The sequence below is a fragment of the Paroedura picta genome, chromosome 3, assembly GCF_049243985.1.
Source record: "Paroedura picta isolate Pp20150507F chromosome 3, Ppicta_v3.0, whole genome shotgun sequence".
Taxonomy (NCBI): domain Eukaryota; kingdom Metazoa; phylum Chordata; class Lepidosauria; order Squamata; family Gekkonidae; genus Paroedura; species Paroedura picta.
In genome coordinates this window covers 105,347,510-105,370,753 of record NC_135371.1, presented here as the reverse complement: position 1 = coordinate 105,370,753, position 23,244 = coordinate 105,347,510, and the positions used below count along the sequence as shown (strand labels likewise).

Below are 23,244 nucleotides of genomic sequence, written 5' to 3'. Positions count from 1 at the left end.
CCGGCTTGGAAGTGGAAATCCCTTCTCTTATAACAGGACAATCTCTGTCTCCACTCAGCCCTAGGGAACTTTGCCTTCAGCCACCTCCATTGTAGTGGTTTCTCCTCTCCTGGCCCTCTATGCCAGGTGTTCAGATCTAATCTGGGCTGTGGACACAATGTGTGCCACGGACCCCCAAGAAAACTTGCAAGGGCAGCTGGGAAGCAGACAACACTGGCCGTTGTCCCTTCTGTCAACAACCCAGCTGGCATCCTGGAGACATTTCTTGGTGCCAGGCAGGCCCACCTCCCTGGTGATGGAAGAGATTAGGGGTTGTTGCTTTCCTTTTTAAAGCGCCCAGCCCATCTCCTTCCCTTCATTCTGCAGCAGAAGGAGGCATCCACAGAGCTCTCGCTTGCTGGCTCACCCACCAACCAAGATGGAGTGGCCTCCAAAACTGGTAGGTGCTTGGCCGGCTTTGTACCTCTTTTATTTACTTTCTGTGTATTAATGGCCTGTCAGGCTTGTTTGCTTTTCGAAGTGTAAACTTTGCTTGGATAAGCGATTGCTTTCAGTGCCTGGCAGGAGAAAGAGACAAAACAGCCTCCCAGGGAGAAAAAAAAAAAGAGACAGAGAGCCCATAAAATGAAGCACTTACCCTCCCAAGAAAGGGGACAAGCCTGATATGTCATGAGAATGGTTCACATATGTGCATAAGGCTCGGCTTGCGCCCCAAGAATCTGCAAGAAAGGAAGCAGCAAAGTCATATGGAAGAGTGCAGCTGTCTCTGGGCTGGCACATAGCAGTTATTTAAATGAAGAAAGCTGATGAAGAGGAGCAACGCAGATGAATGGGAAAGGCAGGCTATGACAGGATCATCTGGCAGGTTCTCTGATCTGACACAGAGGATGACCCTTGCCATGCATTCCACCGGACTAGGAATGGACATCTTATGTTGATGAAAATGCTAGTACTAAGGGATGCTGAGCATGTGTAAAATTCCCCCCTCCCAATAGGGTGAGATACAGCATGGTTTAGTGGAGGGAATATAAACCTTGGACTACGGACAAATTAAATTCCTGTACAGCGTGGTAGCTCACTCAGTAGCATGGACCAAATAATCTCTCAGCCCAACCAGGCTTGCCTTACTGGATACTTTGGAAGGTAAACTCTGTGGCATTGTCCCCAGAGTACTCCCCAGGCTCCAGCCCCAAATCGCTAGGATCTGGCCTGTGCCCACCATCCCCTGGTGATGGCCAGCAGGGACCTGGCAACCCTAGCTGGGACTGAGGGCCCTGGATATGGGACCAGGAAAGATCATCATGTGGCTCCTTTATTCTTGGCTGTTTTCTGCTTTTGGTTAGCTGTTGTTGTTTTTAATTTCTTTCGTTTCAGTGCTGCCTGTTTTAATCTGTAATTCATTTTGAGTTAGGTTTTAGGGACATGGTTATATTTTTGATTATCTTGTTACATGGGTGATTTTAATTGGATTATATGGTTGTGAACAACCTTGGACACTTGCAATGTGGAGGTGCTATAAAATGCTAATAATGCTAATGCTAATGCTAATAATAATAATAATAATAATAATAAAGCAGGCCTGGTTCACACACTCAGAATGAGATAGTGGTGAAGGAAGAGTAAGAGAACAAATGGCATTACTTGACAAGACAGGTAATGAATTTCAGCTTTAAATGTTCTTCATGCAATGTTCTTCCACAGAAATAGGTAACTAGCACAGATGAGAAAAAGATTATATCTCCTTGCTGTCTTTTTGCAAGGGGTTTTTAATCATAGGGAAGTTTACTGAAATGTATTCCATTATCCTTTGCCTGCAGTCTTGAAGGACATAGTCCACTCTACTGCATCATTGATTGGTCTAAGTGTATGGCTTCACTGTCCTCTTACCGTACCCCTGCTTAGGTGGTTCCATTAGTGACAGCACAGAGTTGCTGGCCTGGAGATCTCTTGGAATTACAACCAGTCTCCAGACTACGGCTGCTTTGGAGGGTAAATTCTGCAGCATTAGACCCTGCTGAGGCTCCTCCCCTCCAAAAACCCACCCTCCTCAGGTTCTACCCTCCAAGCTGGACTGAGCAACCCTAGATAGCAGCATGATATCCTTCCTCCACAGATCCATCCAAATTATCTGAGAAGGGGACCAGTAGTTGGTTGAACTGTTATGAAAGTAACCAGCTCATCTTTCATTTCTCCTAGCTTCTTTTCTGCGCACTGTGCATTTTCTTTGCATTAGATGCCACCATAGAAACTAAAGAGCGAAGCAAAAGCGCAAAAGGAAAAAAGAGAGGATCAACAAAGGTCAAGATCCAGCGCCTGAGGGCTCAGGAATCCTCACCAGACCCCGTGCTAAGGGTGATTCCAGGGGCATCAACAGATTACACCCTAGTGGAGGACTATGAGCAGAGCATCCACAATATGGTTAACCACCTGAAGAATAGCTCTGAGCCCCTGGACAGCAAGTGTCAGGTCAACCTGAGACTCTGGATGTCCAACAAGAGGAGCTTGTCTCCTTGGGCCTACAGGTGAGAGAGATCCCCTACACAGAGGGCATCTTTATGTATTTATGACATTTATACTGCACCTTTTTGCCTTCATAAGGCAGACAGGTCAGTTAACAAATTAAAAACATTCATAGCAGAATGGCGTCTTAGGGATCTTTCCACATGAGCCAAAATTTGGACCCTTGCTACATTTTCTTTTAACATGCCATGCAAACAATCCACAATCCAATCCAATAGCATAGTAAATACTCCCTCTGTAATGGGGGTAAGTCACCAACTCTGGACTGGGAATTACCTGGGGATTTTGGGGGGCATTCCACACCCTATTAATGTAGCATTATACTTACCATATGAGGATGCTACATTTTTGGTGTTTCACATGATGTCGCCAACCTCCCATTATACTGGCATAACACTATTTTTATTGATGTGCAGAAATGCCCTGGGTATAGAGCAGGGGTGGCCAGACCGTGGCTCTCCAAATGTCCAAGGACTACAATTCCCATGAGCTTCTGCCAGCATATGCTAAAAACTGCTGGAAAACATAGTTAACACCACACCCAAAGTCATTCTGTTTAAATTCTTTTTGCTTCAGTTCCCTTTGTGCTCCTCATTGTCTGGAGTTGCTGGTGTTTTAAATATACTTCTGCCTTATCCACCCTGCCATTTAGGCTTGCCAACCTTCAAGGGGGCCTGGATATCTCCTGGAATTACATATCCAGACTACAGAAATCAGTCACCTTGGAGAAAATGGTTGCTTTGGAGGATGACCTCAGTGGCATTATATCTTGTTGCTGCTGCTTCTCAAATGCCACCATGCCAGGCTCTATATTGGGGTGGCCAAACTATGGCTCTCCAGATGTCCATGGACTACAACTCCCATAAGCCCCATGAACATCTGGAGAGCCACAGTTTGGCTACCCAATATAGATTATCATTAACAAACCAGCTATAAACTCTAGTTTGAAATCCCAACTTGTCCCAACTTGATTCCGTTATTGGAACTAACTAGTTTTATCAAACCATGCTTCATTAACCACAGTCTAACATGTTTTAATATGTCTTTGGAATCACATATGTCCTTCTGTAAGTAGATGCTAGTATGTCATTTGGGCAGAGGCAGGGTGGGATCTAAACTGATAACAGAAACCTACATTGGCACACATGTTTCTGATTACTTCCAGGGAACCACCAAACAGTATTCTGTGGATTACCACAAAATTGTTCACAATAGCCTATGTAATCCGAAATTAAGTTTTGTTTGACCCACTTCCTTTCTTATGCCACCAATGGCATGTCACATCATTTCTTTCAATTTTTCTGTATAGGCCTTCTTTGGGCCATCAAGTGTCAGCTGATTTATGAGGTCTCTGTTGAGTTGTAGTTGTCAAACTATTTTGGGCTGCCACCTCCTTGCTTCCCAAACAACATCCCTAGTCCCTTCACACACACATCTCTTTCCAGGTGCTAGGTCTAGTGTAAATTCAAAGGACACTATATTGCCTACATTCATTTTTGGCTGTTATATAGCAGGCATACTTTAATCTGGAAAAAATTATAGTCAGTCAGTCAGTCAGTAACCTTTTATTGGCATAAAGAATTATATGCAAAGGTTTAGAGCAGCCTTCTTCAACTTTACTGTTGAAAACCCCCTGAAATATTCTTCAGATTTCAAGAAACCTCAGAAGTGGTGCAATTGTGCAGAATATGGTTGAGAGGCATACAGAGAACACTCACCTTCCCACCCCCTTCAGGTCCATCATTGGCCATTTGGGAGGCGGACAGGTTTACATGACCATATACGGTCATATCACCTGATAAATGTTTAACAAATTTTAAAAATATATTTAAAAATAACTTCATCATTCAGAAAATCTTTCCAGGGTCAAGAAACCCTAGGGTTTCATGAAACCCTGGTTTAGAGTATAAACTTCTGTCTACATACCATTGACTCCCTGGAAAGTTCCAGAATTTTAGAAAGTTTACTTCATATTACATTTGGAGGTACCAAAAAGGGAAAGAAATTGCAATCCCATTTTCTCAGGGTCTGAGCCTCTTGCGGCGCAGAGTGGTAAGGCAGCAGAAATGCAGTCTGAAAGCTCTGCCCATGAGGCTGGGAGTTCAATCCCAGCAGCCGGCTCAAGGTTGACTCAGCCTTCCATCCTTCCGAGGTCGGTAAAATGAGTACCCAGCTTGCTGGGGGTAAATGGTAATGACTGGGGAAGGCACTGGCAAACCATCCCGTATTGAGTCTGCCATGAAAACACTTGAGGGCGTCACCCCAAGGGTCAGACATCATCCAGTGCTTGCACAGGGGTTACCTTTACCTTTACCTTTTATGTAGAAATGTGACCTGTCTTTACCAGCCATCTAACATGAATAGGCATTTTCTTATATCAACATGTCTCTATATTCTTCTAGGATAAACCATGATGCAGCACGAATCCCAGTTGACATTCCAGAGGCACTCTGCCTCTGTGCAGGGTGTATCAATCCCTTCACCATGCAGGAAGACCGTACCCTGGTCAGTATTCCTATCTACAGCAAAATCCCAGTGCGCCGCCTGCTGTGTGAGCCAAGCAAAACTCACAAGAAGAAGAAAAAGTGCCATAAAGAGTACAAAATGGTAATGGAGACCATTGCTGTGGGTTGCACTTGCATTTTCTGAAAGCGCATGATGGACAGGTCTTCTCCCGTCCTTGTAGCAGGGCCCTCTGCTCCCGTCTACCTAACTTCTCTTGCCAGCTGGTATGCTAAGCCCTTGCTCCTTTCCTTCATGAGGCAGTGTGGATGTGCTTGCATGTGTGCATTTTCAGAAGCCAAAAGTGCTTGGGTTGTGACTCTTGCCTCCCATGCACTGAAACTGCTTCATACCTGCTGCAGGCAATCCATTAAGAACTACCCCAGCCACCATGCTTCTGGGCCCATATTAAGACAGAGCTATGCCACTGCCACTTTGAACAATAGTTCAGTATATTTTCGGAAGGCAGTCATGTAGGTCTGTTGTCAATGAGCTAGATTCAAGTTTGGTAGCCCTTTGGAGACCAGCAAGATTTAGGGGTTTAAGCTTTCAAGAGTAAAAGCTCTGACTGCAGCTAACAAAAGGAGCGTAGACTTTCAAAAGCTTATCCCCCAGAAATCTTGTTGGCCTCTTGCACTGTCACGGGGCTAGAATTTAGCTCATGTTACGAATCCATAGCCACATATTTCCCTCTGCCGGTTGTTCTGACAAGCATACCTGCATGCCCATGCATCCCGCAGGGAATAATGTCATGGCACACGAAGAGAACGGCTGCCAGAGAGGCTGGAAGAAGGGACTGTGCTGCAAGCTCCAAGGGCCAAACTGCTACCACCAAGACAATGCCGCTCAGTGGCCGGCCCTCAGAACCAACAGAGCAGAGCCCCAGGCAAAAGGGCCATCGCAGAAGTTAGCCTTTATTGAAGGCACTCACAGGAGCAAGCATCAACAGCCAGAACACAAAGAACCAAGGGATTGGCAAAGACGGGGACAAGGGGAGAAGTGGGGTTGATATAAATTCAGACTCCCGCCCCCAACACTGTGTGGGAAAGTGGTTCCCAGGGATGGAACCATCTGATCAACAAAGGTGCGAGACTAGGAGACTAGCAGTCTGCCCAGCGCTTTTAGATCACCACAGCTGCCTCTAGCAGCTAGCCTAGATGTTTACACCTCAGAGCAAGGCCATTCAGGTAACATTTTACATTTCACAGGAGCTAGCCGGAACAGCACTTGAATGGAAAAACACAGAGGAAACCAGAGGGGAGAGGTGGAGTGGAGGTACCCAGCTCCAGCCCTGGAGAAACCACAGGAAATACTGACATGACACATGACAATATGCAAGTTTGAGCCTTTCTGAAGATCATCGTTGTGGCTGCTGACCACTCTGCTTTCAAGCTGCTTTTGTATTGGATTTTGGAGGCCTTAAGTCAATTGTGATCAATTTATGCCAGAATAACATCAAGATCCCAAAAGGCATTTTATGCCATTCATCTTTCTGAATAGTGTTACTGAAACAGAAAAAAAAATTAAAAACCTTCTGTAAGAACCACTATTTATCTGCCTTGACTGCTGAAGGTCAAAAGCTAGGAGTTGGCCATTCAGGTTCTTGATTGTCCCATAAGTTACCATTCCTGTGGGAGTAGGAGAGTCTGTGCTTGCCCTGGCGGGCAACCAGGATGCTTTGCGGGCTGCCGATCACCTCACAACACAAACCTATCAAGAGAACTCCTCTTCTCAGCATCAAGCAGGCATATGAGCATGGAGCTGGCAGGATTTTGACAGCAAAATCCAGGAAGCAATGAGAGGCTTGGATAAGGGCCAAAAGGGGAAAACAGCAGGGTGGCACTTGCACCAAATACAAGTACAGCTAGGAAGTGGTCAGAGAGCCTCAGGCTGCTCAGCTAAGCCAGTCACTCCCTGAAGCCCCTGACCATGACTACATACTCCGAAGCTTTGCATCTTTAATGTCCAGGAAAGGCCCATACCAACCCCACAGGCTAGATATCACCGGGTGCGGTGGTGGATGTTACCAAAGGGCATGATGGGCAGGAGGGGGGAGGTTTATAGATTATTTGCTGCCAGCGTTGTTTTATATTATACTAGAAATTAAGCCCGCTGTAGTAAAAATACAGCAGGTGCTAGCGGGCAGTGGGTGGTTGCGGGGAGGGCCCCCCCCTTGGCCTCCCCGGGAGGGAAGGAAGGAAGGCAGGCAGGCATAGAGAACGGGAGAAAGAGAGGGAGAGAGAGAAGGGGAGAAAGGAGAGTGAGCATTGGGAGGAAGAATGTAGGAAAGGAAGGTAGAAGAAGGAAGCAGGGATGGGAGTGAGAAAGGAGGGCAAGAGTTGGGTGAAGGGATGGATAGAGGTGAGAAAGAAAGGAAGGGAGAAAGGCAGAAAGACAGAAAGGCCGAAAGAGAGCAAGTGAGAGGGAGAGAAAGAGGGAGGCAGAAAGGAGAAAGAGAGGAAGGCAGGCAGGGAGGTAGGTGGAATGGGATAGGACAGGGGGGGAAAGGAGGGGTGTGTGTGAAAGGTCCACAGAGGGGTTGGGGGGGGAGTCACGAGGGAGGTCAAACTGGGAGGGGGGTGGCGGGGGAAGCAGCGGCGGATCTGGGGGGCAGCTTGTGGAGGGGAGGGCAGTGGAAGAGTGCAGTGGGTGGGTGGGTGAATCTGCGGTGGAACTGGGAACAGCATGGGGGTGACTTGGGGGGGTGGCCGGCGGAAGCGCGTGGCGGGGGGGGGGGTGGCTTGGCACATGTGTGGGGGAAGTGGTGGCGGAGCGATGGCGGATCAGGGGGCGACTTGGGGGCAGGCAGCGGAAGAGTGCAGTGGGTGGGTGGGTGTGGGCGGGGCAGTGGCGGTGGGGCGCAGGGACACCCTCCCAAGGGGTGAATGGTGGGGTAGGCTGGCCATCGGCTTACCTGGCCTGAAGTGCTTTCTGGCTGGGGCTCCTCTGGCTCGTTGCGGGGCTGGCTCATGTTGGCAGTTTCCAGCCGGATGTCGGGCTTTGTGGGTGGCAAAGGTACAGGGCCGGTGCATCAGTGATGTGGCGGGGCTGTCCCTTTGCCGGTGCCGAAGCCTCCCGGCCCCAGGCTGCCTCCAGGCACAAGCTCCCCCCCCCAGCCGCCTCCACCAGGCTGCTCATGGCGGGCAGTTGGGTGTGGCAGCGGCGGGCAACCTTGTAATGGCGGCGGGGGGGGGGGAAGGCAGTTCCAGAGGCACTGTGCGCCTCCCGAGTTGTCATCTCGGTGGCAAGGGGTGCCTTTCGGCCAACCCCAGCCCAGGTCCCGGCCCTCTCACCCTCCAGTCCATGATGGGGCAAGTGGCCAATCAGGAGCCGTGCACAGCGTGGCTCCTGATTGGGCTCTTGGCCCCAGAGTGACACTCGGAGGGGCCAATTGGCAGCCGCTTCATGGCTCCCAATTGGCCCCTCCGAATTTTTATCATGGACTCGCCCCGCCCCTTTCTCCGCCCACAATGCCCTTACTGCTTTATTTTTACCGCTCCACAGGAGCGGTTTACAGATTGTTATGCATTTTAAATTTTTATTGTAAACCACCACGAGCCAAATAAATAATCCTGCCAGGTGCCCCTTCTCTACAACGCAAACAGTGGTTCTCCATCCCGTGAGAAATGGACACAGGTCAGTAGTAATTACTTACAGAAGCTCCAAGGTTCAACCCCTAGCATGTCCAGTCAAAGGATCACTCTGAAGGTCTGGGGTAGATTTTCTCCCCAGACTGTGCAATCAAAGCAAGCAATGGACCAATTGCCCAATTCAATATAAGGCAGCTTCACAGGGAAATAAAGGCTTGGTTAAGATGAAGAGCTGCTTCACGCTTGAGGAAGTCGGTATCAACATACCGACGGAAGCAAGCCAGAGAAGAGAGAATATTATAACAAAGCAAATGGATTGTCAGATCACAGCACTATTGAGGAGAAACTGATTGCTTCTGTTCCCAGTGTACTTCAGTTCCTCATCCCATCCCAGAATAGCAGTAAGCACTCAACACAGTTAAGGAACTTTATTAGAGGACATTTGGAGTCAAATGGCCAGTACTTCCTGCCCTGCCTTTACAGGGCACCCAGGAGAAATCCACTGGCCAGTCTTTGTGCTCAGGAAGCAACCTTGATGGCTGACAATAAAGTGAATTCCCCACCTTCTTTTACAAGTACCTGATTCTTTTCTCAAAGCCTGTATTTAAAAAAAAATCCAAACCTCTGCAGGAGGCCTAACATGCTTGCTCTGTCAACAGACTTTTTCTCCAGCCATCAGACTCTTAAGAGAAGAACCGAATGCTTTGTTTACCCCTTTGCTGCAAAAGCAGTTTCAAGTATGGCTTGATTGACGGCATATAAGGAGTGGAAAGGCTCCTGGTCTCAAGATTTATAGAATCAGCTGGACCATACAACTAGGATGCAGCTCTAGGTAATAAAAGTTTTCAATCTATTTGTGGTATTTTTCCCTAGGCAAGAAACCATAAATATCCGTTTTACTACTGACATTTGGAAGGGGAGAATGCCTGGTTTTTCTTGTAAACCCAGGGACAGCAACCACACCTTCCTCCATGATATAGAAAGGGGAGGGGGAAGCAATAGCATGAGTTGCAGGGATTGAGTGTTATCAGTTCTATATTGTTTTGTGTAGGTAGAGACAGTAGGAGGTACATTCACTTTTGCAAAGGAAGGGAATGTCAAACCTGAGCTTTAGCCAGCACCTAAATGTTTAACTCAGGGCTCTGGGTTGAGCACAATTAAAGGCAAGCTTGTGGGGAGTTGTAAAGGCGAACATTGCTTGGCATGGCAGTACAGGAAAGGAGCTGCAGGGATCTGTCATCAGACATGTGCTCCTATTCAAAAGGATCATTCCCTTCAGCACAGAAGCCTAGCCATAAGGAAGGAGATCAGCAAGACACAGCTGGGAATTGAGACTGCAGCTGTTGAGGAAACAAGAGATCCAAGACTTCAGGTCACATCTTTACAAAGGCATAGCTTGCCAAGTGATGAACAGTGGGCACAGCTGTAGCAGAGCACTGTTTGCCAGAAGAAGATACCAGTCCCTCTTCTCTACCTGGAATCAGCTTTGATGCAGTTAAAGAGTAACCAGCTTAGATGCCTTCTAAGAGTAAGTCTCTGGTAATGGATTACCATTAGCTTGCAGGCCTCTGCAAAAGAGAACGGGATGTGTGAACTGTAGATATACAGCAATGTCTATCCAGTCCTCCATCTCCCAGTGCACCTGTTCAACCCACCTTGCATCCAATAAAGGAGAAGATCCTGAAAGACTCCTCCAGCAGTGTCTACTAGATTCACAGCTCAGTCTTTACTTTGTGCATGAGGTCCTTCTGGTCTATCTTATCTAGGTCTTGATACCAAAGGTTGTAAGCTAAGAGAGCCACATTTTTGGCTGCCACAGCAGCCATTTCCATGGAGCTGGCTGCCCACTCCATGCTGCTGAGGTAGTAGAGATTGTCTTGGAGAATGATGGGTGGAAGAGTCTTGGAAGATTCATAAGAAGGATATGCTTGCCATTCCGTCACCTGGACAGAATAGTAGGAACGGAACAGCATCTTCAGCTCCTGCTTTTCCAGGGGATGGGGGGAGTGGACTCTCCAGACCGCAGCTTCTTGGGGTTGTTTCCGCCTGAAGGTACTGGATACATTGACAGGGCAGATGTTATCCATGGAATCGAAGAAGACGTCAGGAGAGTCTGTGGTGAGGACATTAGTGAAAGGGAAGAGCTTTGGATCGCCAAAGCCAAAATAAGAGGAGTTGAGATAGCCATGGACTATGGAGGTGATGGCAGTGTGAAACGTTCCTGCAAACTCCGCAATGGGCGGGTCAAAGTTCTGAAAAGTGATGTTCCTCTTCTTATCATGCAGCTCTGTGGCAATAATCACAATGTCGTAGAAGCCAGAACCCTGGCCTTGCTCATCCTCATAGTGCACTTGGTAGAAATTTTTGCCTTCTAGAACAAGAAAGGTAAGAGAAAGAGCAAAACATTAACTTGAAAAGAACAACAACCAGGTGCGGGCTTCAGGAGAGCAGTATGGGCAAACACTAGACCCTATAAACTTAATTTAAAAACTTTGGGGGGGGTCTTTAGAGAAGAGGGTCTTCAAGCTACCCGGAATGTTTGGGGTCTCTAACTCAACCCCCCACCCCCCAGGCCTCAGAGAAGACAGAAATGGGAAAATTCCCATTGACTTTAATGGCGCCATTGACTTTAATGGCCGAAGTTGCTTCAGAGATATCCGCACTGATTCGGACGACTGTGATTTGGCCATACAAATCTATGGCATTTGCTGCTTCGGACCGCATTTGGTTGATCTGTGTCCGAAGCAGCCCTGATTCAAACATTTTTCATCTAAAGCAGTCAGAAGCGCACATGCCTAGTAGCAAGTTTGCTGAATTTCCAGCCTTCATCAAAAAAGATCTCTAAGCCTCTTTGGTTGCAAATATATGACTTCTCCCTTATATCTTTGCAAGAGAGAGAGCTAGTGACTTAATTTTTAAAAATGAAATCTGAGAATTCAGAGAATTTGCTGCACCAATTGTTACATACATATAGATATAATGATATTTTAGGGCCAATTTTTTAAAACCAGAGAGAAAATGGCTGCTGTGGGAACTGGCTCAGGGAAAATGACTGACATGTTTGTCAGGAAAATCGGAATTATCCAACCCTTACAGCAGCCGTCCAGAGTTTACTAGTCTTTGGAGTAAAGTAGGTTTGAGAAAAGCCAGGGGAATCCCTAGAAGTGCACAAATGTACCAAGATGCCATGGGCAAGGAGGAAAAATGGTAGATAAACCATCCAGAAGCCAACTCAGTTAGCTTGACAAGCCACATCAACGTAATAATGTCTCTTGTGGCCCTTCCTTGCATCCCCAAGGAATTCTGATTGCCAGTGCGGGATGGAAGGTGAATTTTTTTTTTGGGGGGGGGTCACTTGAGCATGAAACTGGGGTCACTCTGGGTGGGCAGGTAGTTGTGAGTTCCTGCATTATGACCGTGGAGGTCCCTTCCAACTCTATGATTCTATGATTCTAATAAGGCACTATGTATAAGTGTGCCCTAATCAAAAGATATAAAGTTGGGGAAACTTTTCCAAGCATAGCACATGGAGAAATCTTACTTTTGATGCATGCACGTTATCACTGATTTCAATCACATCAGGAGCTCTACATTGAGGCAACCTAGCTCAGCACTGTCTACTCTGTTCAGTAATGGCTGTTCTACTTCTCAGGCAAAGGTAAAACACTCTGTTGCAATATCCTGCAGCTCTGCTTCCAGACCTAGAAAGAGACACAGTGTGTGACTCACCTGAATTGTGCAGGGAGATGGCTGTCACAGTGGCATGGATTACGTTAGCTTTGGTTAACTTCAGCAAACCGGAGCATACCAGCTTGTTGCCACCTTCCACAGCCCACATGTTGCCTTGTGCCCCTGCTAGTGACATGGCTCCTGACAAAACAAACACAGAATGGGTGATTGTCAAAAGAATAAATGTGCTGAAGCCATACTGCACTGCCTCTTCCTGCAACGTCCCCTAGCCCACCCAGGTTCAAGCCTACTAGAAAGGAGGCCTTCCTCTGGTCTTCCTTGGTAAATCTGGAGAACAATAACAAGGGTGGCACTCACCGGCAAAGGCAGGCACCAGTACGGACTGGCCATAACTGGCACGCAGAATGGCTACAATAACATCATCAATGAAGCGCTGAGTAACGCCCACCTCCAGCAGGGATTCTGCAACAGAGCGCTGAGTCATGTTGACAAAGGCGTCTCCCCCCAGCGAATGCAAGAGTTCTTCTAGGCGAGAGAATGAATAGCCATGAGCCTGGTACTTGTAGATCCTGTTAGACAAGAAAAGAAGAAAAATCTTATACAGTGGAGCTTCCTTTCAGAAGACCCCAGGAACACCCAGTGTATTCTGTAATTTTTTCAGCCTGATTAGTACATCATTTAAGCCAAAGAGGAAGCCCGTCCAGTTTTCCTTCAGCTGGAAATATGACATCCCTGTTACATACCTCATGAACTTCTCCATTACTTCCTCTACCCACATCTGTAGGCGCAGGAAGCTCATGCCGTAGTGCCACCAGAGCCGAAAGAGGTTTAAGAGGTACCAGTCTGTCTCCTCCAGGACAAATTGCTCCCCGTTGAAGACTGCACTTTTCCCTGCCACATCTCGACGATGCTTCAGTCCTGTACAAAAGGACAATGAGATACAGTAAAACTGTGTCTGAGCAGAGATTTTGATTGCTTTCATCACAGCTTGAGAAAGACTGTAAACATGAAGATCAATTGCTGAACACCCCAACTTGTGAATGAAAACCAATATCCAGTGCTTTAGGGTAAAGGTAAAGGTATCCCCTGTGCAAGCACCGGGTCATGTCTGACCCTTGGGGTGATGCCCTCCAGCGTTTTCATGGCAGACTCAATATGGGGTGGTTTGCCAGTACCTTCCCCAGTTATTACCGTTTACCCCCCAGCAAGCTGGGTACTCATTTTACCGACCTCAGAAGGATGGAAGACTGAGTCAACCTTGAGCCGGGTGCTGGGATTGAACTCCCAGCTTCATGGGCAGAGCTTTCAGACTGCATGTCTGCTACCTTACCACTCTGCACAACAAGAGGCTCATACTTTATCATAGAATCATACTGCGCCACAAGAGGCTTTAGGGTAGGACAGCTGAATATATGGGGTTTTCCCGAAACATCAAAGTCTGACACAAATTTAGATCCACAGCAGAATTTTTTGTTACCACCTTGGGTCCAGTTGCTGCTACCCAAGTGACTAGATTTGATACCCAATCATTGAAGCCTGCCCCCTTGTTTTGAGGGCAGAAGACCCTGCAAAGTGGGAACAGCCATCAGTAGGGATACTTGCAGACCTGTAAATTAGATGCTCTTCATATTAATGCCCCATCTTGGTGCTATGTGTGTATCTCCTTCTGCCATTCTGACACTATACACCAGCATGGATTCTTAGCCATTTTGTCACACGAACTTTGCTGTAGAGGATTGTCAAAGTTAAGTTTGGTTTGATACAAAAAATTCCTTCAGTGTCCACAATGTCTTTAAAAAGATAATTGGGACATAGCTTCTGGAATGCTACAGAGATTTGGTCTACCATTAACAAGCTAAAGGATAATTTTTGTTTCCATACTGTGTCTTTGGAGATCCTCAGAATCCCCAACTCTCCGAATTACATGCTAATGTGTACTATTGTCAGGTTGCAAAAAGCTCAAAATGTCATGAAATTCAACCTTCAACTCAAGCTCCCTTTAGTAAGGTAAAGGTATCCCCTGTGCAAGCACCGGGTCATGTCTGACCCTTGGGGGGACGCCCTCTAGCGTTTTCATGGCAGCCTCAATACGGGGTGGTTTGCCAGTGCCTTCCCCAGTCATTACTGTTTACCCCCCAGCAAGCTGGGTACTCATTTTACCGACCTCGGAAGGATGGAAGGCTGAGTCATAGACAACACAATTATTACAACCTTAATTGTATAGAGTGCCTGAACAAAAGAGCAAAGAGAACCAAGATCCATCACACCAAACACACTTTCAGGGCATGAAAAGGTATCAGAAACCTTATGGGCTGTGTCCATACTCACCCAGCACTTTAACAAAGTCTTGCATGTGCAAATTGAGGGAATGAATGGAGGCTCCACCACTTTCATACTGCTGTTTGTTGACTGTAACTGTAGCCAGGCGACCACCCACTGTGTCCTTTTCATACACATCCAGTTGCACCTGCAGCCCAAAATGCTGCTGCAGAAAGTGGCTCACTGATGAGCCACCAATCCCAGCTCCTATCACAGCTGCCAGGGGGAAAGAGAAGCAAATATCAGAAATCACAGAGGTAGACTCACCGTGGACCACCTACCCAACCTCCTTTGCGGACAAAAAGGCAGGTTAACAAAGCAGACATATTTGGCACAGTTATGATGTGAATAGTTTAATATTTTTGTAAGAAAATTTAAAACAAAACCCCCAAACCAAAGCAGTTCTTGTCAAGCAGGCCATATGCCATACAATTAACAAATGCTTTTCCAGCTCAGTCATTTAGCTTGGTGCTTTTCAGATTTGTTTTGCAAAAATATAAGATTTGTACAACACAAAGCACCCAGGAAAATTCTGCTGAATTCCTTCGGATGCTATGAGTACCTGAACCACAGTTGAGTGGCTCTCACATATATACACGTTGACCATGCTAACTAATTTTACAAGCTTCTGCTCTGTGACAAATCTGGTCTTGAACATGGGCTGCCATGGTGAGCAAATCTTAAAGCTTAAGTGAATTTTCATGACCCCTCCAAGATATTAAAACTGGCCAAAAATGAGGTATGGCAAATGACAAGGCATGGCAGTAAATGAACAGGAGTACTGTGGCACCTTAAGGACTAACCTGTTTTTATTTTATAAAGCCTTCTGGTCAGCAGTGTGATTACAGTCTTTAAAATGCCACTCGTTTAATTTTTGCATAACATCAAATGTCTGTCACAAATGATTTCAAGGTTTGATTGATTCAAAAACAGCAGTCCTGGCAGTCTCCTACATACAGCAGTCAACAGTCTCCTGTGGTACCTTGAAGACAATAAACTTGCTGAGGCATAAACCTTCCTGTTTGTCAAATACATTAAATGGTCACCTATGCAAGTAGGCATAAATTCCCAGATTACAGAAAAAAGAGAACATCCTTGTTTCAAAGGATTGTGTCTCTAAGGCAACAAAGGGAAGTGCAGCAACACAAGGGGCAGTGTTAGACAGTACCAAGCAAGGCAGGAGAAAGTCCAGTTGGCAAAGATGTAATCCTCTCTAGACTAGTAGCCTACTATGATGCACAATCATAGGAAGATCAGTGCTATAAATAAAGACGAACAATTCCTTTCTGTTGCGAACAAAGAGTTCCTGAAACCAAGTTCTGTGGTGTCAGTTTCCCAGGATTTTCCAAACCATCTAAAGGAAATAACCAGGCTGGCGATGGGAGAAGAAGTCATATAATATATCTTTCATTAAGCACATCCACAATTATTCTGTTTAAAAGCCTGCATTTATATTATTTTCTTTCTTAGTAATATTAGAAGACCTGTTTTTTTTGTGCCCTACTTTCTACAACCTAAAGGAGTTTCAGAGTGGCTTACAATCGCCTTCCCTTCCTATCCCCACAACAGATATTCAGCTCCTGTGAGGTGGGTGAGGCTGAGAGCTTGGAGAGAATTGTGACTACCTCAAGGTCACCCAGCTGGCTGCATGCAGAGGAGGAGAGTGGAATCAAACCTGGTTTGTCAGATCTGAGGCCACCACTTTTAACCAACACACTATGTTGGCTCTCAACGTTTCACTTTTGGATTTTTCTTTGGACCACACACCTACCTGGGGCATTTTCATCTGGAAGATTCCAGTGCAAAGCCACCAAATTGGGAGTTTATTAACACAAATGACACTGCTTGTCTGGACAAATCCTGGGAACATCTAGCTCAGCACAGAAAGTCATTGTCCCTCCTTGGCGGTTTATTTGCACTGTTGAATACACCATTCATTCCCAGTAGCCAATAGGCTGGAGCGGAAAGAAGGTGGCCGTCACCAGGCGTCTTCTACCAGCGGAGAAGGAGGAGGCCTTGGCAGCATTAGTGAGAGGCACACAAACATTTCACAGGCCCGGGAAAAGCAGCACACCCAGGCTCATCCTCGAGTCCGGTGAGTCTTGCGGACAATATGGAAGTATTGCAAAGAACATCTTGGGAGTCTGTGCAACTCCATGAACGGACGCCCGTCATTCATCGCTGTTCCAGCCCGAGTCTGCAGCATCTCACGACGGGCCAAACCCGCCTCGTCTTCAGCGCCGCGGCTAGGCTGTCCCTCCCCGCCTGCTTTGCAGATGTAGCTCTGCTCTCTCACGCTGCCTTCCTTCCCGCCATGCCCTCCCCGTCGCTCCCAGCATCGCTATCCAATCCGCCCGCGGGGGAGAAAGGAGACCGCCTACCTATTTTGCCCGGCGGCGCATCCCCTGCGGCTGCCACAGAGCACGCCGTCCGCATCAGCCCTCCCGCTACAGCTAGAAAGAGGAGGAGGAGGCGGGAGGCCCCAGGCAGCCGAGGCCAGCCGGCCGTCATGGTGGCAGCGAGGGAGGAGGAGGAGGAGGAGGAGGAGGAGGAGGCGAGGACGCACCAGGCAGGCAAGACCGGATCCGCCTGCGTGACCGGGAAACTCTTTGTGTCTTTCCACGGCTCTTTCGCGGCGCCGCGACTCACGAGGTAGCAGGGAAGGGGCTGCTCATTGGCTGAGCCTCTTTCGGGCGGGGAGAAGGGTCTTGCCTCCTTAAAGACACGCAGTCTAATTAAAGTAAAGAAGGAGAGTCCAGAGTCGAGGTATGAGCTTTGGAGTGCAGGGACGCTCCTTCCTGGAATGGAAGTAAGCACTTCATACTTATAGGCAAAGCGGGCTAAAAATTTGTTCTGCTGCTTCAGACCAACAGGGCTACCCACTTGGATCAATTAGATCAGGGGTAGTCAACCTGTGGTCCTCCAGATGTTCATGGACTACAATTCCCATGGCAGGAGCTCATGGGAATTGTAGTCCATGGACATCTGGAGGACCACAGGTTGACTACCCCTGAATTAGATCACAGGCCGCGTAGTTATAGGATGACACAACCCTTGATTGATCTTACTCGAAACCTCCGACTTAACCGGGTTTTCTATTGCGGATGCACTGTCCTCTCTCGAGTTCCTGCTGCCCCCAAAGGAAGAAGAAGGATGGAGAGACCCCAGCAAGAAGTCCTCCAGGTCCAGCATCCTGGAGGGGCTGTCCTTGGGGCATGAACCAGCCACAGGGGCAGGTGGGGGAGGAGCAGCAGACATGCTGGCTTCCTGCCCCCCCTGCCTTGGCTGCCAACCCAGCCGCTTGGGACGTCCACCAGATAAGCCTCCGAATGAGCAGTGCACACCATTCTGAGAAGCTTTTCTCCCTTTCTGTGATGCTGCACCTCATGTGTGGATCATACAAGGTCACAACCATGTACCTGACTTGCAGAGGGGCCCAAAGTGTTCCTCAAAACCTCTTTGGATCCTTCATGCAAGTGTGCGCACAGCTGGAACTGAGACTGCACATCCTAGGTCTGGGTCTATAAAGGGGACTATGGGGAAGACCAGACCCAAACTCGCCACTTCAGATGAGAGCGTTTCCATGAAGGTCTTGAAGGGCCCAGAACCTCCACAGTCTGGGCAAGGATCTCCCACTCTTGGTCAGAGGCATGACCCAGCCTCAAAAATCCTTGTCTCTTGGACCAGGGCACTGAGGGCTCTCCTGTGCTCTACCAAGCATGCAAACATAGCACAGGTAGAATTCCAGAATATGCTGACGTCTCCAATGAGGCAGTCATCTGACACACCCTCAGAACCTGCTTCTCCTGCAGTCAAAAGCAGTCAATCAAGCCGTAGTTGAAGTAAGCCACAATCTTCAGGAACTTCCTGATGATAAGCTGGAACGTGTAGGGCTTGGCAGATGAAGTGGATCCATGTTTGGAACCAATCCCAAGGGCATCCTTCACCACCAGTTGGAGAAGTGGGACACACAGGAGATGTGCCTCAGGCCCATGTCCTTGACTGCCTTATTCATATTTAGGGTGCCTTCTGTCACCAAGAATCCCCTGATGATCCCACTCCCACTGCCTACCCAGCCCTCTAACAACCTCATGATGGTGCCCCTGATGTTGTCTGCCATGTGCCGCACATCAAAGGGCTCCATGTGTAGCAAGGCGTGGCAATAGCCAGCCCAGCAGCCCTCACCCTGCATGACAGAAACTGCCCCACCCAGGACCTCCCTGATGTCCCACCAATTCACAGTCAAGCAAGATGTACATGTAAAATCAGAGTCCAGTAGCACTTTTAAGACCAACAAAGATTTATTCAAGGCGTGAGCTTTCGAGTGCAAGCACTCTTCCTCAGACTAAGAACTGACCATCATAACAGTAGGAATATATAAGCAAAAGACCAACATCTCTACTCATTTGAATCTACCAAGATGTACATGTGTGCATGACATTTCATCCATAGGTCCAACATGAAGTGCATGGTCCCAGAAGCTTGGGACAACTTTGCCTTCATGTGGCACCTGGCCGCCCTATAAAGAGAGTGTAACACTGACCTGCTAATAGTCGTACGACTAGGAGGCATGTACCAGTTGGATATGTGACAGCATCAGCCAGGCTAAAGGAGTGCCCAGACACTGTGATCAGCACAGTCAACTCGTGGTTCGTAGCCCTGAACGCTGCGGCAAACCCCCCTCTAAGCACACTGGCACCAGCCTGTACAAGCATCTCCATCATGGTCACTTGTCATCCTCGCACTACCCATTGTCAATTATTTGGGAGAGCTCCAGAGGTGGAGGCTGCAAGGGGAATCTCCCTCCTGCTGCAGGTTGGTGGTGCCCATGGAGACACCCCAGTGGCAGCCTGTCTCTTCCCCTGGAGGAGCGCCTGCTGGTACCTCTTCAGGTCGTTCTTGAGGGCACTTGTCAAGAAATGATGGGATTGTCTTCTTCGACTGACCCTCTGTCTACATATTGGGCATCCTGTGAAGTGGGTGTCCTCCACTATCTAGATGTGCTTCCGGACCTGGGAGGCTGACTAGCAGCCTCGGGAGTCCCCTGAGCCACCTTCTGTGAGGAGCTCTGGGCAGACACACCGTGTCCAGATGTGGGGGCAGAAGGAGAGAAACGAGGGGCAAGGAGATGAGATGGCAGGATAGGGGGGTTGCACCTCCATCTCTCCCTCTTGCTCCACCTCTCTCCTCTGTTCCTGCCCCCAATCCAACTCAGGCCTGCCCCCAATCCAACTCAGAAGGAGACAGTAGAATCAACTAGCAGACCAGTCTATCCCAGAACCCCTCCAGGGCTCACTGCATCCCTGAACTGAGGATCGAGGACATGCAGCTCACGCCCCTGAAGCTCACTCCTTCTACGGGTACTGTGTTTTGGTGGCAACGACAGCCACAGGAGGTGCTGTCTGATCAGCAGCCCCCCCCCAGCAGTGCCAGTACCTGCTCCTGCCTGCACCTTTGAAGGGGGCACCCCAGCAGACATTTCAATAAAGAGACTCTTGCGGGCGCTCTTTATTGCACCACTCCGACCAGAGGTGGAAGGTGGTACCAAGGCGGGCCTCTTCACAGGTGGGGGGCCATTCCCCTCCCCTCCACCCCTCTAGTCTTCTGCAAGGCCTTACCCCCAGGGCCCCTCTGACCTTCCTGCTTGCTACTCATTGCTGTAACCCTTGGCCAAACATAACATACAGGGAAATTAGAGGCCCTGAAGTAACTCCACTGACACCTGTGCCTAAAAGCAGTGGTCCCCAACCTTTTTATCACCGGGGACCGGTCAACGCTTGACAATTTTACTGAGGCCCAGGAGGGGTAGTCTTTTGCCGAGGGACATTGCCGCCGCCTGAGCCCCTGTTCCACTTGCTTTCCCAACGGCGCCCCTGACTTCCCACCGCCCGCTGGGGGGTGCTGCCAGCAGCAGCTGCGCAGTGCCATGCCAAGGGGGAGCCCGAGCCATGGCGGTTACTGGAGAACACCAAAGGTGAGCCGGTGGCAAAGTGGCAGGGCAGCCCTCAAGGCAGCATCGGTACTGGTCCCCAGACCAGGGGTTGGGGACTGATGCCTAAAAGAACCCGAAAAACATGTTAGGACACTTTTTTTTTGCTTGTTTAGAAAAGCCTAATCTGTCAAGACCTATGGAGATTTTTGTTCCTGTGTTCTTTTGGGGTTTTTAAACATGTAGAGAAAACTGACGCTAAACCTGGCTAGTTTTAAATAACCTAACCTTGAGCAGGAAACAATAAAGCTCAGCCTTTTTAGAAAGTTGGGGTAAGGTTTAAAAAAACTATGACACCTGACTAACAAGTCTAGGAGGAAGGCCATAGACATGTGCAGAAAACCTCCACCACTGCCACTAAGAACCCCAGAAACTGGTGGGCTTGAAGTCCACCACTCTCTATCAGAAAAGCTGGCCTTCAATGGAGAAGAGACACAGCCCCTGGAGGTGGTTTTTAACTATTTAACTGTAATGAAGAGGTCCTACTTGCCTTTTCTCTTATAATTCCAATCCTGAGCTGGCTAATTAGGGAAGGAACCGAAGGTCTATCCTAAAATATTAGTGAAACTTTAAAATATTTCCTGAAATACTCTTGTTTAGTGCCTATTTAGAGGGGAAAACCTAATTGGGCACCCCAAGAAGAACCAAACAGTGCCTCCTGGGCCACAACAGCAGCCTCCAGGGAGCCCAGCCATCCCTCCTCCCCTTGGGCCAGGAGAAGCCCAGGCAAAGGAAGACATTCCCTCTCTCTGTTTTCCTTTAAATTTTAAACTGCTGCCATCCAAAGCCCCGAAGTGCACCAAAGCACGCTTCAGATGGCTGCTTCGGTTCTCTCTTCCCATGGGATTTTCCGCTTCGGACCATATTCGGTCAATCTATCTCCAAAGCAGCTCTGCTTCGGAGACTATTCGCATGGAGCGGTCCGAAGCGCAGATGCCTAGTGCTAAAAGACTCCCAATTGTTTTCACTTTAAAACTGCTGTTCTGTATTTGATCACAGAGCTGCAGTTTCCAGGATAGTGTCAAGTGACTGCTTCCAGCAGCAGGGCCCTCTCGGGGACACCATTTTGCTACCTCCAGCTTTGAATCAGGTACATGCATTTTAATTTCCCCCTGCTGCTGTCAAAGTGGGACACTAACCTTTCACACAGCCCTTGTAGGCTTTTGTACTGGCTTGCAACTGTGGAAAGCATATCTGATTCCGCTTTGCACTCACACTCTCAGCTTATTACCAGGACTGCTGAAAGACTACTTATGTTAATGAAAAATTGCAGTTGATAGGCTCAAGCTGAATAAATCCTGCCTAAGAATACAAGAAAAAGCAGCCCACTTCAGTGAATAGGCCTAATTGCAAGCTGCTCCCTGCAATCAAGACTGCCAAGCAGCAGGGGTTTTGTCTTGTTCATTTGGTACTTTAGTTTCAAATTCATTACCTGATATTCAACAAAGAGCTATTTGAGGACAAGCTAGTATGAATGTGTCAAGTGTGAATCCATATGTAAACTCCATGACTTAAGTATGTGTAGCTAAAACAACACAGCAAATAATTCCTGAGCTGCAGAGAATATATTAACTATACTAGATTTAAAGCCCATTGTATGTAGGAACACAATGGGTGCTAGCATGGGCGCTGCTGGCCCCAGCGGCCTTGCAGGGCTCCTGGTGGCCCCCACGTCACACCGGCCCCCCCGCCTCCCCCCGAGGGCCCAGCTTTGCCGTGGTAGAAGGAGCAGGCCCAGCTCCTTTCACAACACTGAGGCCTTTCCCCCACACCCCTCCCTCCAGAGGTCCCGTTTTTGGCACGGCAAAAGGAGCAGGCCCGCCGCATTTCTGATGTGGCGGGCCTGCTCCTCTCACTGCGCCAAAGCCTCCCCCCCAAGGTCCCAGCTTCGGTGTGGCAAAAGAAGCAGGCCCACCGCGTCGGAAACATCAGCTCGCCGAATCCTTTCCCTTCCCCTCTGAGGTCCCAGTTTCGGCACCGGGAAAGGATCAGGCCTACCGCGTCGGAGACACGGAGGCCCTACTCCTTTCCCGGCAGCAAAGCCTCTTCCCTCGGCCCCCTCACCTCCAAGTCTGGGGCGGGCCAAGGGGCCAATCGGAAGCCGCGCATTGCGCGGCTCCCGATTGGCCTTGGCCCCGGATTGACAATCGGAGGGGCCAATCGGGAGCCGCACACCGCGCGGCTCCCGATTGGCCCATTTGAGTTTTTATCCCGGACTCACCCCACCCCTTTTTCCTCCCACAATGGCCTTACTGAATTATTCTTACTGCTTCCGCGGAGCGGTTTATGGATGGCCATGTTGGGGGGGGGGGAAGTATGGACCACCCAACACCCCTGATGTGTCTGCATCATCTAGCCAGCCACACCTTTGACAGATGACACTTGGCATAGACTTCACATATCACAGTCCTCTCACTAGCTATATGGCGCAGGCCAGTATAATTACCATCATTGCAGAGCCACATATACATATGGGCAGGGCATGCATAAGGCTACCCAGCCAGTTTGTGGTCCAGCTGAGATTTTAATATATGTTTCATCCCTATCATGCTGTAAATCACTATGCTACACTAGTTTCTCCCTTCTATTAAGACAGGAAGGTCTATACCAATAATCCAAGCCAATTTCTGCTGT

General features: G+C 48.5%; 2 protein-coding genes across 5 annotated transcripts; one reads left to right on the top strand and one right to left on the bottom strand.

Moving 5' to 3' along the window:
- Window positions 1-370: 370 nt before the first annotated feature.
- IL17B (interleukin 17B) lies at window positions 371-6,793 on the top strand. Of its 3 annotated transcripts, none has more exons than XM_077327087.1 (4): window positions 371-439; window positions 2,197-2,522; window positions 4,923-5,025; window positions 6,231-6,793. In XM_077327087.1, exons 1-4 carry the CDS (start codon window positions 419-421, stop codon window positions 6,336-6,338), a joined length of 558 nt encoding a protein of 185 aa, XP_077183202.1. In that variant the 5' UTR covers window positions 371-418; the 3' UTR covers window positions 6,339-6,793. The 3 variants fall into 3 exon arrangements, with proteins under 3 accessions (XP_077183202.1, XP_077183200.1, XP_077183201.1); XM_077327085.1 differs by having other exon boundaries at window positions 4,923-5,127; window positions 6,231-6,790; XM_077327086.1 differs by having other exon boundaries at window positions 4,923-6,787.
- A 2,232-nt stretch (window positions 6,794-9,025) lies between these two features.
- PCYOX1L (prenylcysteine oxidase 1 like) lies at window positions 9,026-17,227 on the bottom strand. 2 transcript variants are annotated; one of them, XR_013229302.1, is made up of 7 exons: window positions 17,003-17,227; window positions 14,631-14,837; window positions 13,046-13,220; window positions 12,660-12,871; window positions 12,342-12,482; window positions 10,268-10,983; window positions 9,026-10,180 (listed from the first exon to the last, which is right to left on the bottom strand). XR_013229302.1 is itself a non-coding variant. In XM_077327083.1 (6 exons), the coding sequence occupies exons 1-6, from the start codon at window positions 17,130-17,132 to the stop codon at window positions 10,325-10,327; spliced, it is 1,524 nt and encodes a 507-aa protein (XP_077183198.1). In that variant the 5' UTR covers window positions 17,133-17,227; the 3' UTR covers window positions 9,026-10,324. The 2 variants fall into 2 exon arrangements, 1 of the variants encoding a protein (XP_077183198.1); XM_077327083.1 differs by having other exon boundaries at window positions 9,026-10,983.
- Window positions 17,228-23,244: the final 6,017 nt, after the last annotated feature.